Source organism: Podarcis cretensis (assembly GCF_951804945.1).
Source record: "Podarcis cretensis genome assembly, chromosome: 5".
Lineage (NCBI taxonomy): Eukaryota > Metazoa > Chordata > Lepidosauria > Squamata > Lacertidae > Podarcis > Podarcis cretensis.
Window position 1 is genome coordinate 97,091,086 of NC_137174.1, and position 16,536 is coordinate 97,107,621.

The following is a 16,536-nucleotide window of genomic DNA, read 5'->3' on the forward strand; positions in this document are numbered from 1 at the left end:
ATCATTTCTTAACCTCATTTTCATAAGCCTCCTTTCTCGGACTTCCCCATACCTCACCCTTTTTGCATCCTTGTTTTACAGTTTCCCAACAACCCTTTTTGCCAATTAAATTTAAGCTCATTGTCATTCTCAATTTTACCTTGAATCATCAAACAGTTTTACCTGCAATTCTGCATCTTCCTTCCCCTTGACATTTTATCACTCCTCTATTTTACAACAGTTCTTAAGGTATACTTTAAACTTCTTCCAATCTTCCTCCACTGTCTCTTTCTCTTGGTCGCGGATTCTGCCGGTCATTTCTGCCAGTCCCATAAAGTCAATCACTTTCGTCTGCCATTCTTCCAGTGTGGGTAGTTCTTGTGTCTTCCAATACTTTGCTAAAAGGATCCTTGCTGCTGTAGTGGCGTACATAAAAAAAGTCTTATCCCTCCTTAACACCAATTGGCCGACCATGCCCAGGAGAAATGCCTCCGGTTTCTTGTGAAAAGTACATTTAAGTACATTCTTAATTTCATTATAAATCATTTCCCAGAAGGCCTTAATCCTTGGGCAGGTCCACCAAAGGTGAAAGAAGGTACCTTCAGCTTCATTACATTTCCAACATTTATTATTGGGCAGGTGATAAGAGGACTCAATGAAATTAATGGACATCGCTAACTTAGATTGATTATCTTAAACATTTCAAAAGAAAACTGAAGTCAAATATAAAAGGCACATTTGAAACAGCATAACTAGCAAAATAATAAAATAGTCTCATTTGCATAGAACATATCTGCTGCTGTGCTCTCTAGTACTTTTCCTTTTACTAGGGTACAAGAATAATGTGTTTGCACAGTAATAAAAATGTTTTTGTGGGAGAGGGTTATTGGTTTGTTTTTGTTTCGTTATGTATTTTGTGTTCCATTTTGTATTTTTATGTTGTGAACTGCCCTGTGATCTTTGGATGAAGGGTGGTATACAATTAATAATAATAATAATAATAATAATAATAATAATAATAGTACAGTCCTTTGGCTGGCTTATGCAGTACCACTGATCTATCCGTTTTCCTTGTTAGCTCTAAACCAGAATGCATATTTATTTTTGTATGGTCACTGAGTCCCATTTGTATTGCAGATGTCGCGGATGTACACGATTCCATTGTACGAGGACCTCTGCACCGGCACCCTGAAGTCGTTTGCCTTGGACATTTTCTACCAGACCCAGAACCAGTTGCACCCCAACTTGCGGAAGACCATTCAGCAGATCTTGACGCAGGGCCTGAACCCGCTCCTTGCCATGGATGCAGCAGCTGTTATGGCAGACCCTCTGGCTGCTGTGGTAGAGGACAAACCCCCAGAAGCTGCACACAGTGCCATTTCTCTCAGGGACGTAAACGTGTCTGCTTAGCTCCCTAGCTCATGCCGGGCGTTTGAAAGTGGAGGAGCAGCCAGGCGAGGGGCAACGTGAACCAAGTGCTGCCTCCTGACCCTCTGTGCCACAGCTTGGGGGGGGGGGGAGATTGGACCTGTTGTTGTCGCTCCCTCCCACCCCCACCCCCATTACACACACAAATGTGCCTTCCGGTGCCCGATTCGTTGGCACAGCCAGATATCAGGGATGTCTCCCCTTCTAGCTGCAAGCGGGAACTGTTACGGGATGGATCCGTTGACTTGATGCATCATGAATGTGGATTCCAGGGCGACTCTTGTTCTCCCACTGCAAATGGGAAGAGTTCTCTCTCGGGCACTTGGGAGGGTCTGTGTCCTCCAGGCCTTCAGAGAGGCAAAGTCGCCACTGGCTGTGCACTGACAAGGAAGTAAAGGGAGTGGGGAACACTATCAGGATCATGGAGATTTGAAGGTTTGGCAGTGTTCTGCAAAGAACAGAAAAGGAGTGATGGGGGAGTCTGTTCTGTTTTTGTGCTCTTTTACTGTGTTACTCAGGAGGTGGAGGGTTTAGAACAATGCCTTCAAGCAATGCCTTGGTTTCACCAAGCTGGTCAAGCGTTAAAGGCTAGGAGACGGGGTGGATTTGAAATCCTCCGTCATTTCACTTCTGATTTTCTCCTCTGCGGGATGTTTGACACCCAAACCCACTCAACTAACTGCAATGGGGCCGGGGGCCTGTTTTCCTAAAACTACGCTGCAAATCCTTCATTAGTGTCTGGAACGCAGCTCTGAAAACAGCAGGTAAGGATGACTCGCATCCCCAACTCATATTGCAAATTAACAAATGGGATGCAATGGCAAACTCAGGCACAATCCTCCGGTAACTTTCCACATTTGTTAAATGTTCAAATTCTGCTCATTTTAAAGGAGGCCAGAAGAAGTGAAGATTCTGTTGGATTGTCTCTCTGGTCTGTTGGTGCTTCCCAATGGTCATAGGAATGAACAAACAGCCTAGGTTTTGAGTGCAGAATGATATGCTTTGTGTTCTGTTCAGCCTGTGTCTTGGCTAAGGACATTTTTAAGTCTCTCTCTCTCTCTCTCTGGATGAGAAAGCAACCATTGAATCTGAAAGCCAGCTTCTTCCAAAGCCGTCTCATGAGATCAGAGCCATGCTGCCCACCAGCCAAGCCTTTCCTTCCTTGCCATTAGGCAGAGAGAAACAGAGACTGACTATGCAATGCCCTTCTGACCAGCCAGCCGAACTGCCGTTTGTCAAAAGTGAATGGAAGGGCAACCGTATGTAGAGGCTTTGGTGCATCTTTCAGAAGATGGCTGGAAGTGGACAAAACGGTGCAGCGTCACGTTTCCCTGCTGTGGGAGCGGCTGTGTTTTTAATATCTCTCTCTGAGCGCCTTTTTCTGCAAGAAGCAGAGAGCTGAGGATTGAACAAATAGGTCTACAAAGAGGCTTCTAACGAAAATCAAACTGGGTGCTGGTAATTGCCATATCTTCCAGGGGTGGAGGCAGTATAGGAATGTGTGTGTGTGTTTTTAAATTAACTGTTTGCCTTTTTGAGAGTTGAGTGTGCCCAAAGGGCTGCTTAACGCTTCGTGGTAGACAAGAATATGCTGGTGCTTGCTGCTGTGATCCTGTAAAGAACAGATGGGGAACCCTTTGATTCATGGGCTGGATGGATGCAAACCTCAGAGGCTTCCCATCAGGCTCCCTGAACGTCTCCTCTTTGGCCCCCCTCCTACTTGAGTTCTGTGCTGGCTGCAGGAGGGAGGGAGAAAGCGGCAAACTACAGGCATTGGGACTTGGTCCAGATGGGGAGCATACCCAAAGGGGATAAAAGCCCTTGACCTCCCACACCATGGCTCCGATCTGTATCAGGCTCCCAGCACCTACAGTTTGCATCACCAAAAAAAGATCTGTTGAAATGAACTGGGTTGGGGGGTTTTTGGTAATGCAAATTGCAGGTGGGGGGGGGAGAGGCTGCTCTATGTTCAGCGTGTGTGTTTTTGTCTGATAAGGGTGTGTGGCTTCGTGTATCTGGCCCTCCCTTTGCTGAAACATCACTGCTTTTCTCAGCCCGAAGAGTTTTCCTCCCCCCTGCCGTAGACGTCTTGCCCCCGTGCACTTGGGGAACACGTGGTGGACTCTTCCTTGGGACCTGCAGTCGGTGATTCCTCTGCAGTTTTTGGACACACACAATTCCCCTCCTCATTTCCCTGTCTGTTGCACAAAGTAGTGTGGAGCAGCCATGGGTTTTGCCTGTGCTCGTGGCCACCACATTTCAACAAGAACATTGGTTAATGTCGCCCGTTCTGGAAAAAGAGAGGCCATGTTCGACACATTGCAGGCAGGAGCGAGGCATCTCGCGCAGCAGTCTGAACATAGAAAAATAGTGGGTGCTTGCTATTTACATTTCCGTTCTCCCCACCCATTCTTTGATTTTAAATTGATTTTCAGGCAGCGTCGGTGTTTTGCCTCAAAGCTTGACAAAGCAGTAACAAACTACAAGCATCGGAAAGATGCTTCACCTAATTTGTGGTACCTTGAAGTCACAGCAAGCTCGTCTCTCCCTCACAACAGAGATTCAATTTAGTTAAAATCAGTGGGGGATATGGTGGGGATTTCCCTCCCTTTCCACACACCCACCTGATACATTGCAAACAATTGGCCACTCTTGGCATGCACCCCCTTTGACAGCAGATCCAGCCTGGCAGAGTCTTACCCCCGCCCACCTTGCACCCTGGGCTGCCTTAGGCCCCTGTTTTATTGCAATCCTCCCCCCACCCGGAGAGAATGTATGTAACCCTGGTGGAAATTCCTTTTAAACGTACATTGATGCCTTATGATAACATCACTGATAAATGTTGAATTAAACTAAACTTTGTGACTTTCTGAATCTCAGTTTTGCCTGTTTTCCCACCCCCACTGCACCATCTATGCTTGTCTCAACCTCAGCCCCACCCACCCCAGACAAAATCACACCAGGGCACGAAAGTATTGATTCACAGACTTTGCCAGAGGAACACTTAATTACCATATTTATTTCTTGGCATTTCTAGACCACTTGCCATCCAGATCTCAGGGTGGGTTACAAAATTTTAAAACAACACTATGCACACTAAATCAATCTGAGCACTGTTAAGATCACCAGCACAAAACCTAACAGCAGTCATCCTTAAAATGCCTGGGCAAATTAACAGTGCTTAGCCTGGTGATTCCAGGTTCAAAACTCCCTCCCCAGGGAAGCAAGTATTTTTCAGCAAACCTTAAGAATTTCTTGCTTTGCTCAATGCTGGTTGCTTGTTTGTGATGAGATTTCTATATAGTAATGAGATTCAAGTACTGAGCAATCGCAGCCCGACCGAGTAGCTAGGAGTGTGCTTGCTCTTTAAAGCTGGATTAGCAACGGATCCATAACAATGCAGAGCAGGATCACTGGTGGAATGTATGCATCACATGGACCATGGGTATAGCCAGGATATTTGTTGGGGGGACAATAAATAAATTGGTTGGTGTTTTAAGGTAGCTTTCACCTAACAAGTTTTGGGCTGCAACTCTTATCAGCCCCAGCCAGCATTAACTTCACGTATATGCTAATAGAATCTGAACTGGTGGCGAACGATCAGAAAAAGAGTTCCTGGGGGTCAGTGTGTGGCAACTGCGAAAAAGGCAAATTCCATGTGCAGGATTATTAGGAAAGGAAATGAGAACAAAACTGCCGGTATGATTATGTTAAACAGACCCATGGCGCTGTGTCACAGAATGCTGTCCATCTAGTCATGCAATTAAGTGAGAGGGGAGGCGGTTGCAAACAAAAAGAACTGGAATGCTCCTAAGATTTATCTTGCCAACAGATTTTTTTTTAAACCCTAACAAGCTGTGGTCTGCACTGCAAGGGCAGCAAACATTGCAGAAGACGAGGGAGCCCAGTTTTTGAATTCAAGGCAGCTCAAGTCCCAGATTTTGTTACGCGCCGGAACAGATGCGGGTTAATAACCGGGAGGTTCCATTTCCGTGCGCTACTAACCATTCCTCTTATTTGGCACTCTGTGCCAGAGCTTGAGTTATTGTTTTTAGAAAATGCATAGCTTGCCTACGCTCAAAGATCTGAAAAGAGAGGGGGGGGGGACCCGGGGCAGTTTTGCACAGGCGAGAGGGAGAAAATACCCCACGGGCATGCTGGGACGTGTAGTTCCTCCGGCCAGCAATGCATGCTGGGAGCCTTGCAGCTCGTCGACGCAGATGCATGATGGGAACAGTAGTTTTCTAGGCTACAAAGGTAGTGCACGGGGGTTTGTGTGTGTGTGTCTTTTTGCACCGGGAACAAGGGGGTTTTGCCATTGGTCGTGGCTGCATCGTGTGCTTCGGACCTTCCTTTGGGTTGGCTGGAGAGAGGAGATCTCCGCTGCGATCTGGCTGAAAGGTGGGACCGGGGATGATGGATGCAGAGCGCGCTGTGCAAGGGGCGGAGGGGGGTTGCTTGCTTGCACGACCATGCACGCCTGCAGGCAGAGTTGCTTTGCCATGGGAAGAGAACAAGAGGGGCTTTGTTTGCTAGGGCAAGGGGAGGAAGCGGAAGCTGGTGTGGGGCCAAGGTAGGGCTGCCCCAGGCATGGCATTTCCTGGGCTGAGATGGATTCCTGGCGTGCTAGAATTCGCTGCCATCCAGAAATGGAGGTGGCCATTTGCTTGAAGGGCGCTACAAGGGGGTGCGCAATCGGCAGCGATCGGGCATGGCACCGAGCGAGCCTCCATGTTCCGAGGCACTGTACCTGTGACTCATAGGTGCCGGGCGCGCAAAACAGGGGAGGCCCGGCTTGCTGGGCAGATCCTGAAAGACTGGGATGGACATGGGTGGAATGGCGATGCAGTGCAACACAGAACAAGGCGCCTGGGCTTTTTAGTTGTTGTGGAAAATATCACCCTGCCCTGAAGTGGATTGCTGCCTTCCTCTCTCTTTTGTTCCTGATTAAAGTTCAGCCTGTTGCACAGCAGCTGAAAGCACAAATTTAGAAGATGGGGCTGGGGGTGGGGGATGGCATGCATATAGCTGCATTATGCTGGCTTGGGGTGTTGCACCACCGGACCCTGGGAAGCCATGGAGCACACCGGGTGACCTGTCACCGGTGCTCCCAACCTAACCTGCCTTGCAGGGTTGCTGTGAGGGTGAAATGGGGAAGGGGAGAATCCAGTAGACCGCCATGGGATCCCTGGAGGAAAGGTAGGATAGGAACGTAATGAAGAAATAGCTTGGATCTGCGGTGAGAAAGATGGGGATCGGGGCTAGATCAACCGTGAAGCAAAATAAGCATCAAGAGAAGGCCACCGCAGCAATTTAAAGCCTCCTACATAAATGGAAAAAAAATGGCGTAATAAAAAGAATAATTATTATTTTATTTTTTATACCCCGCCCATCCATATACACACATGATGATGATGATGATAATAATAATAATAATAGATAATAATACTAGATGATAATAATAGATATTAATGGTATACATTAATCTTGGAAATACAACAAAATTAGAATCTGTCGACTGGCAAAGCGCCACTCGGTCCATTGAAGCTCTCATGTTTGTTGGTTGCGTCGGCTGAATTAGAGATATACAGAGGCATCAAAATCTTTTAAAGCGCTTAGGGCCTCTAAAGGTCTCAATCCGGCCCTGAGGGCGGTAGGCTGACATGTCCACCGGTGTGGCCCTGTGTGTGTTTGTGGGGGACAAGGGACATGAGGTGTCGCTGGCTTTTGATGGCATGAAAGAACATGGTGTTGGCGATGCAACGTCAATGTTTGTCGCGGTGAGTCTGGGGTTGCTGAGGGCGAAGATGCTCTTCTGCGCTTCTGAGGTCGCATTTGGGGGTCGGTTGTCTCTGAGGATGCCTGCAGTCGCGTCCACACACCGTACATTTAAAGTGCAAGACTCCCCCCCCCCAAAAAAAAGAACCCTGGGAACTGTAGTTTGCCCCCTCACAAGTGCCAGCACCTTCTCCAAGCTACGGTTCCCAGGATTCTTTGGCATAGGCAAGTCATGTGCTTTAAATGTGGTGTGGGTGTGAAGAGACCTGAATGGGTTTTCTGTGGGGGCTATTGTGAGCAATTCTGGGCTGCATCAATAGGAGTATAGCATCTAGATCAAGGGAAGTAATAATGCCACTGTATTCTGCTCTGGTCAGGCCTCACCTGGAGTACTGTGTCCAGTTCTGGGCACCACAGTTCAAGAAGGACACTGACAAACTGGAACGTGTCCAGAGGAGGGCAACCAAAATGGTCAAAGGCCTGGAAACGATGCCTTATGAGGAACGGCTAAGGGAGCTGGGCATGTTTAGCCTGGAGAAGAGGAGGTTAAGGGGTGATATGATAGCCATGTTCAAATATATAAAAGGATGTCACATAGAGGAGGGAGAAAGGTTGTTTTCTGCTGCTCCAGAGAAGCGGACACGGAGCAATGGTTCCAAGCTACAAGAAAGAAGATTCCACCTAAACATTAGGAAGAACTTCCTGACAGTAAGAGCTGTTTGACAGGGGGATTTGCTGCCAAGGAGTGTGGTGGAGTCTCCTTCTTTGGAGGTCTTTAAGCAGAGGCTTGACAACCATATATCAGGAGTGCTCTGATGGTGTTTCCTGCTTGGCAGGGGGTTGGACTCAATGGCCCTTGTGGTCTCTTCCAACTCTAGGATTCTATGATTCTATGAGCATTTCATTGTTCCTGGCATTGTGTGGGGAAGAAGTGTGAGCAGAGTTGTCTTGGTGATGAAGGGAGCAGCCTCTTCCAACTGCCTCCACACAAGAAGGGCAGCACACTGTTTGTTTTTGCTTATTGTACAACATTTATATACCGCTTTACCTGACAGAAAACCCCTAAGCGATTTGCAAAGAGCAATCCAAAATATTATTATCATTATTATTATTATCTGACGGGGGGTTGCTCCGGCTACTCTAGGCAGCTTCCGACAAATAATAAAACCACAGTAAAATGTCGAATATTAGAAACTTCCCTATACAGGCCTGCCTTCAGATGTCCTCTAAAAGGCAGATAGTTGTTTAATAAGAATAAAAGGTAAATATAAAATTATAAAATATAAATAAACATTGCCGTTTAAAAATAATCCTAGATAAATGAAAAGGTAGCATTCCTTTTTGAACACCTGATACATTTGTGCCGAGTTATGCAACAGCAAAAACAATTCTGGGAGCTGTAGTTTTGTTTTTTTAAAAATAATATTTATTAAAGTTTTAAAGGTTATAAAAAGAAAAAGAAAAAGAAGAAACACCAAGTTAAACACAAACATCACAATAAGAAAAAAAAGAAAAAAAATATAAAACATAGAAAAATAGAAACAACGAACCTTCCCATAACTTATCTTTCATTTGCTTGTTTCCTTGACCTCCTCACACCTCCCTTTTTTGTATTCTAGTTCGGTTAGCTATTTCAGCAAATCCTTTCCATCCTTCCCAATTTTTATCCAATAATTTATCTTAATATAATGTAACTTTACCTTTCCTCCTTTCATCCATTAACAATCTATTTTTACTTAGTCCTTTATAATATTTCTGCTAAAGCCACATAACTTCATTCCAGCCTCCTCCTAACATTCCTTAATTTTACAATGTTTCTGTAAATAAACTTTAAATTTCTTCCAATCTTCTTCCACCGACTCTTCTCCCTGGTCTCGGATTCTGCCAGTCATTTCTGCCAGTTCCATGTAGTCCATCACCTTCATCTGCCATTCCTGGGAGCTGTTCCCAGGGAACTCTGGGAATTGTAGCGCCCCCAAGGAGAGGAGGGTCTCCTTGCAACTCTCAGGGCCTTTAACAAACTACGGTTCCCAAGATTCTTTGGGGGAAGCTATGATGGTTTAAAGCACAATACTGCTATATATCTATAGTGCCAATGGGGCTCGTTGCAAATAAATGGGAAAATGTTCATTTATTTTGCCATATCTTCCTATCCTGTTCTGGCAATGCTGGCATCATCATCGCCGCCTCAGCCAGGGCCAACCTCATAAGAACAGCAAATTATATTTATATCAGGGGCAGAAATTTGGAGTTTCCGGTTACAGAGTTTTGATTCTGTTTGCTTTGCCTGAAAGGCCCGGAAAACCTCATTGTTTCTCACTCGGCTCCTCACCGTGTAGAGCTGTGGTTCCCACACGCCCCACGGGGGGGCAATTTGATTTTTAAGTGAGGCTATTTGAGAATGAGTTTAGACCAAGTTAATGGCCTTTTAGGCTTCCTCCACGGAAAAGGAGATCCCTTTTTGAATAATAAGAATTATATGTCACGGGGGGGGGGGGGGGGCGTCAGGATTTTAGAGATGCTCAGGTGGGACACAGCCAAAAAAAGGTTGGGAATCACTAGTATCGAGTCTGGTTTTCCTCATGCAAACTGATTCCTTTCTCTGTACCTCTCCCCCCCCCCTGATTTGTATAGACCCAGCTTGTGGGTTCTTTAGGACGTATCTGGGGTTTCTGAATGAAGACTATTGCAGGTAAAAGGGACGGAAACAGAGAGCAGGCATGGTAAGTGACTTAACGTTCATTTCACGCCAGGGGGAGCAGGAGTCTGATTTTTCTTGGCTACCTATAGGGTAAGGAGAGCATTCGCTTCTGCTATTTTAGAGCATCTCTGGACTTGGTCCACAGACAGCGCAAAGTCATCCCCAAATGACGTTGCAATTCTTTTCTCTAACATTCCTCCTTTAATGGACTCCCAAAAGTTTCACGGTCCCTGCCAGGTGCTTCTGGGAAGCCCACAAGTAAGTTGTGAGGGCAACAGCCCTCTCTTGCTCTCTGCCTCTTGAATCTTTTGTGCAAAGGTATACTGCCTTTGAAGCTGGAGGCTCCTTTTGGCTGTCATGCCTAACTAGCCCAGGGATCTGATCAGTCCTGTTTCAAAGCTAGTGGCCATTCCCAGTGAGTTCTGTAAGTTAACTATGCCTTGCATGAAGAAGTCTTTCCTTTTATCCGACTCAAAACCTCCTGCCCAGTCCATTCTGTGATCCCAAGCTCTTGTATTAGAAAGGAGCCTCTTTCTGGGGGCCTACAGGATCACCTCTCCCGGTGTGCCCCACGGAGGACCTTAAGGTCCATAAACAGCAACACCCTAGAGGTCCCGGGCCCTAAGGAAGTCAGATTAGCCTCAACCAGAGCCAGGGCCTTTTCAGCATTGGCTCCGGCCTGGTGGAACGCTCTGTCTCATGAGACCAAGGCCCCACGGGATCTGCAGGGCTTGTAAGACAGAGTTCTTCTACCTGGCCTTTGGCTTGGAATCAACTTGATCCCCTCCCCCTCTTTCCTTTTTCCTTCTGTGATGGAACTCCTATTCAGGGACTTCCCTGGCTTTTTTCTGGCCCACGTAGGACCGGTCTGGATAGTTGGCCTTGGTGAAGATTTGGCTAGGGCGGGCGGGGTATAAATAATTTATTATTATTATTGTTGTTGTTGTTGTTGTTGTTAATTTATTATTATTGTTCTTGTTGTTGTTGTTGTTGTTAATTTATTATTATTGTTGTTGTTGTTGTTGTTGTTGTTGTTGTTGTTATGTCTTCTTTGCTTTCTCTCCGCTCCCACCACCCTTTCTTTTCTGACAGTGTGTATCTTTATAACTGTGGTTCCTTTCCCTCCTTTCTAATACGGTTGCAGGTTTAAATTGGAGCCCTGCAGCCTCTGACGTTGATGCAAATATTTGCTGTTTCATAGAAGATGCTGGGAGACCGGGAGCCATCGGATTTCAAGGGAGATCTTTACAAGGACCTCGCATTTCCGGCTAATGACGACTCTCTCTTTTTTAACTACTCGACTCCTCTGGCTCATTTCAGGGCGGAGATTTGTTGGCTGAGACCTCAGGTTTGTTTTGGCTCCTCCACACACCCTATTTATTGTGCTTTCGTGATGATTTGTGCTCTGGTCAGTTAAACGCAGTCCCACTTTCAATACTGTTTGCATCTGCCAAGGTTTTGGAGTAGTCAAACTGCTTCACTTCCAATTAGTGCATGTGCTGTAACTTCCCACTGAAATCAAGTAACTTTTCATACCACAAATGTCCTGGCTTATCCTTTGGCCCCGTTCCACATCTCTAAGCACTTGATTGTTTAGTGTGGCAACGCCTGCACATTGGAACTCCCTGCCTCTTGAGATCAAGCAAGCAGGCTCCTTCACTGAGGCGTTCCCAAAGTAAAGGAAGGATTGAACTCTGATTAATAAGAATATACACAGAGGCTTGAACCAGCAAGACTCTGGGAAGGGTGCGTATAATAATCTCTCCCTCCACCCTCCGGCCCAGGTCGTTTTATTCACAAAAGAACTTTTTACAGTGTTCAGTATTCGTAAGAACCAATCAGATTTCTTCTGAGCATTTCAACAAACCCCATGTGGGGACAAAGTTAGACTACCAAAACTAATTAAGCACGGGGTAAACAAAGAACAGAACTAAAAAAGGAGTCCATTTGGCAACCGAGGGAGGTGATAAACAAGCAATATACATGATAAGAAGGATGGCCAGGAGGACAGCTATCATTATCACCTTCATGTGAAACCTGTTTCCTGGCTCTAAGATTAACATCCTAGGATTAACATATCAGAAAGGCTTCTTCAGAGAAACTTGCCCACTGTCTTTGATGACCCAGGATGCCTGCCTGGCTGTGTACGTGACTTGTGAAGAAAGAGAAATGGAACAGGGATGCAGAGGTGTGGGTTGATCAAGAATCATATCAAAATAGTTTAAACCCAGTCAACCCAATGCTTTCATTGCTGATACAGATGGCTTACTCTATATTTGTTATAATTCCTCATAGCAATCCCACCTGATCGCTACATTCACTGTACTCTTTTTGGTGCCTACAAATACCATTCTTGTTTAGACAAGCCTACCCATTTGCTTAGTAAGTTGAGACAATTTTAATCTGTTTTAGTATTTTAACTTTTGTATGTTTTGAACCATGGCTGTGATTCCCCCCCACCCCCCCAATTTTATTGTTTTATATTGTTGAGGGGTTTTTTGGGTTTTTTTTACTGTCAAGTGTTGTGTATTTTTTTAATTAAATGACTAAATAAAATACATGCAAAACCCACCAGCCTACAGAGACCCTTTGACTGATGTGGGTTTTTTTAAAAGCAAAATCCTAGTCACTAGTGAGTAGCCGAACAAATAACAAATTTACCGTATTTTTCGCTCTATAAGACACACTTTTCCCCTCCTAAAAAGTAAGGGGAAATGTGTGTGCGTCTTATGGAGCGAATGAAGGCTGTGCAGCTATCGCTGAAGCCAGAACAGCAAGAGGGATCGCTACTGTTCTGGCTTCTGGGATTCAGAATATTTTTTTTTCTTGTTTTCCTCCTCCAAAAACTAGATGCATCTTGTGGTCTGGTGTGTCTTATAGAACGAAAAGTATGATAAGTTGTTGGTTTTTTTTTTTATTAAAAAAATCATCCCAGGATGAGGACAAGAGTGAGGCTCTTAAGAGCAGCCATGGTGGATTATTGACTTCATAAAATCATAGAATCTGCAATGAACTGGGTTTCCCAGCTGGCCTGAGCCACATTAACCCAATCTAGGCATTTTAGTACTCCATGTGGTCAGGCGGAGTGGGAACAAGGATGCAAGTCTGTTTGTCCTTGCCAATGTGGAGGGTCAGCTTCTGAAACAGGGAGCCTTTCCAACTGGGGGGGAGGGTGCGTCCCAGGTGATTTAGAAATCATGTGAGGAGCCTCCATGGGTACAGCTGGTGTTTTCCTCCAATTGGTTTTTTTTTTTGGGGGGGGGTTGTTAACACACTCACCCCTCCTTCATGCCATTCTAATTGTGCAAATAGAATCCCAGATCAACCTCATTCCTGCTCCCATACTTCAAGTGAAAAGTTTGCAAAACCACCTTTTATTTTTAACAGGGCACCCCTGTCTTTATGCAGACATACCTTACTATAAAAAAAATTCATGCACATTTGAAAAACAGTGGGGAAGCTGTACTAGGAAATTCAGGTTTGTGTTGGATGGGGCAAGTGGAGGTTATGTTGGTGCGAAACAATCGGCTCCTGTCTTAGCTTGGGCAAGGTGATTGAGCGAGTGGTTGCTGAACAACTCCAGGCACGCCTGGAAGAAGCGGACCATTTGGATCCCTTCCAGTCGGGATTCAGGCATCATCATGGGACTGAAACTGCCTTGGTCGCACTGGTTGATGATCTCCGGCGGGCTAGGGACAAAGGTGAGAGCTGTTTCCTAGTTCTGCTGGATCTCTCAGCGGCCTTTGATACAATCGACCATAACATCCTTCTGGACCGTCTTGAGGGGCTGGGAGCTAAGGGCACTGTCATACAGTGGTTCCGCTCCTTCCTCCTGGGCCGTGTTCAGAAAGTGGTGGTGGGGGATGAGTGTTCAGACCCCTGGGCTCTCACTTGTGGGGTGCCTCAGGGTTCTGTCCTCTCCCCCATGCTTTTCAACATTTACATGCAGCCACTAGGAGAGATCATCAGGAGGTTTGGGCTGGGTGTTCTTCAGTATGTGGATGATACCCAGCTCTACCTCTCTTTTAAATCAGAACCAGTGAAGGCGGTGAAGGTCCTGTGTGAGTGTCTGGAGGCGGTTGGAGGATGGATGGCGGCTAACAGATTGAGGTTGAATCCTGACAAGACAGAAGTACTGTTTTTGGGGGACAGGAGGCGGGCAGGTGTGGAGGATTCCCTGGTCCTGAATGGGGTAACTGTGCCCCTGAAGGACCAGGTGCGCAGCCTGAGAGTCATTTTGGACTCACAGCTGTCCATGGAGGCACAGGTCAAATCTGTATCCAGGGCAGCTGTTTACCAGCTCCATCTGGTACGTAGGCTGAGACCCTATCTGCCTGCAGACTGTTGCCAGAGTGGTGCATGCTCTGGTTATCTCCCGCTTGGACTACTGCAATGCGCTCGACGTGGGGCTACCTTTGAAGGTGACCCGGAAACTACAACTAATCCAGAATGCGGCAGCTAGACTGGTGACTGGGAGCGGCGACCGAGACCATATAACACCGGTCTTGAAAGACCTACATTGGTTCCCAGTACGTTTCCGAGCACAATTCAAAGTGTTGGTGCTGACCTTTAAAGCCCTAAACGGCCTCGGTCCAGTATATCTGAAGGAGCGTCTCCTCCCCCATCATTCTGCCCAGACACTGAGGTCCAGCGCTGAGGGCCTTCTGGCGGTTCTCTCACTGCGAGAGGCCAAGTTACAGGGAAACAGGCAGAGGGCCTTCTCGGTAGTGGCGCCCACCCTGTGGAACGCCCTCCCATCAGATGTCAAAGAGAAAAACAACTACCTGACATTCAGAAGATATGTGAAGGCAGCCCTGTTCAGGGAAGTTTTTAATATGTGACATTTTAGTGTATTTTTCATCTTTGTTGGAAGCCGCCCAGAGTGGCTGGGGAAACCCAGCCAGATGGGTGGGGTACAAATAATAAATTATTATTATTATTATTATTATTATTATTATTATTATTAGCTGGTGGAAACTTACAGTACCATTTGTTTCTCTCCCCAGAACTTGCTTCTCCATTCTTAAAGCCTTAGGTTTATTTTCCACCTCTGTGCACAGCATCTGAGGGTTGATTTATGACCCATGACAGCAGCTGCCCATTTATAGATAATGAGCACCTGTATGATCACAGCATTCCAGATTTTTCCAGAGCAGTGACTTGTTACACAGTTGCCTCATGCTTAATTTGAGGAAAACATGTTGCTTAACTACAAAAAACCAGCCCAAATTAATGATAAAATAATAAATTTACTTGCATGATCTGACTAATTCTGCAGCTTTTCAAAATAGGTAGCAAGTGAGTCGGGTGGGGAGCACTGACTTAGTCACAAATGATGAAGTACAGAACATGCAATAGAATTATAGAATCGTAGAGTTCGAAGGGACCCTGGGGGTCATCTAGTCCAACCCCAGGCAGTTGCAGGAATCTCCACTACAGCATTCGTGACAGATGGCCATCCAGCTTCTGCTTAAAAACCTCCAAGGAATAGAACCAATCTGTTCTGTAAAACCACTCAAAGCAGAATCCCAGAGCCTTTCTGTTTAATCCTGAAATACAGTTGGCTCTATAAAAAGTTAGCAGTAAACTTGCACTGTTTCTTTCCCCCACCAGGAGATTTGTTCTACACCTCGATTATTTTCCGACAATCAATATGAGTGGCAAGTCAAGCAAGGGATGCTGGGAGACTGCTGGTTCCTGTGTGCCTGTGCCGCTTTACAGAAGAGTAAATACTTGTTGGCCAAGGTACCGGACAGTGCTGCTCCTTTGATTGGGAGACGATCCATGTTCTTACGGTCTGGTTCTCTGCAGATGTTTTGAACTACAACTCCCACCAGCCCCAGCCAACATGATGAATGGTCAGGAATGATGGGAGTTTCAGTCCAAAACACTTGGAGGACAACAAATTGCGGATGTTTGACTCACTATCTGTTTTGGCACCAGGAAGCCTAGCTTGGCACAGTGCCTCTGAAACGTAAGGTGCATTTTACTGCATTATTTTTATTTGATTTTATTTATTAATGTCACAATACAAATAAGAAATTTTTACATAGTGTGGTGGGATAATGAGCTGCTTGTGCGTTGAAACTCGATCCCCTCAGAGCTCACTCAGTGTAGTGAAACCCTGCCTTGAGAGGAGCCCTTGAGCATGGCTCCCTCAGTCGCTGGTAGAATCTGACAGTGGGCGTTTGCGGAAGCGTTTCCAACATAAAAGCTGTTTCACAGACATGCGCCTCCTGGATTCCCTGCGTGACAGTTTCCGGCGGGGGGTGGGAGTTCTTAAGGGCTGTTCTGATACCTCCTCGCTGTTCCCACTGGAAGTATCCCAGAGCCTCCCCTCCGACTCCCTTTCCTTTGGAGCTCTCGCACTCCCCCTACTGGTTCCCTCTTCTGCTGAAGAAGAGGCTCTCCTATTCTCCTGAAGCCTTCTCACCACCTGTCCTTCCGATGGCAGTTCCCTGACATCCACCTCCCCCCCAGGGCCCCCTTCACCCCCTCCCGCCTCTTTTCTTACTGGCGGCGAGGACGGAAATCCCTGGAAGGAACTCCCCTCATCCTCCGAGGATTCAAACACTTCTAACCACGGCCTACCGCCTCTTTCCCCCTCTTCCTCTTCTTCGTCGGAATCTGTTTCCACCTCCACTTCCGAC

General features: G+C 46.3%; 2 protein-coding genes and 1 long non-coding RNA gene across 8 annotated transcripts in view; 2 read left to right on the forward strand and 1 right to left on the reverse strand.

The window, feature by feature from the left end:
* RNPEPL1 (arginyl aminopeptidase like 1) overlaps positions 1-4,281 on the forward strand; it is a 35,908-nt gene extending 31,627 nt beyond the window's left edge. For both annotated transcript variants that reach the window (XM_079977752.1, XM_079977751.1), the window contains exon 11: positions 1,117-4,281. In XM_079977752.1, coding sequence (XP_079833878.1) covers positions 1,117-1,389 — 273 coding nt within the window. In that variant the 3' untranslated portion in view covers positions 1,390-4,281. The remainder of the gene's footprint in view (positions 1-1,116) is intronic.
* Positions 4,282-5,637: 1,356 nt separating this feature from the next.
* CAPN10 (calpain 10) overlaps positions 5,638-16,536 on the forward strand; it is a 33,008-nt gene continuing 22,109 nt past the window's right edge. Inside the window, exons 1-4 of one of the 5 annotated variants that reach the window (XM_079977920.1) lie at positions 5,638-5,808; positions 9,820-9,908; positions 11,031-11,234; positions 15,500-15,631. In XM_079977920.1, the coding sequence (XP_079834046.1) occupies positions 11,091-11,234; positions 15,500-15,631 (276 nt within the window). In that variant the 5' untranslated portion in view covers positions 5,638-5,808; positions 9,820-9,908; positions 11,031-11,090. Of the gene's footprint in view, positions 5,809-5,839; positions 5,981-6,253; positions 6,607-6,887; positions 7,188-9,819; positions 9,909-11,030; positions 11,235-15,499; positions 15,632-16,536 lie in introns of those variants that run through there. The other 4 variants (XM_079977916.1, XM_079977919.1, XM_079977918.1 and 1 more) reach the window with 4 other exon arrangements.
* The window catches only part of LOC307217252, a 73,388-nt gene continuing 68,459 nt past the window's right edge, over positions 11,608-16,536 (reverse strand). Inside the window, exon 4 of the long non-coding RNA XR_013839490.1 lies at positions 11,608-12,190. This is a non-coding gene — a long non-coding RNA (uncharacterized lncRNA). The remainder of the gene's footprint in view (positions 12,191-16,536) is intronic.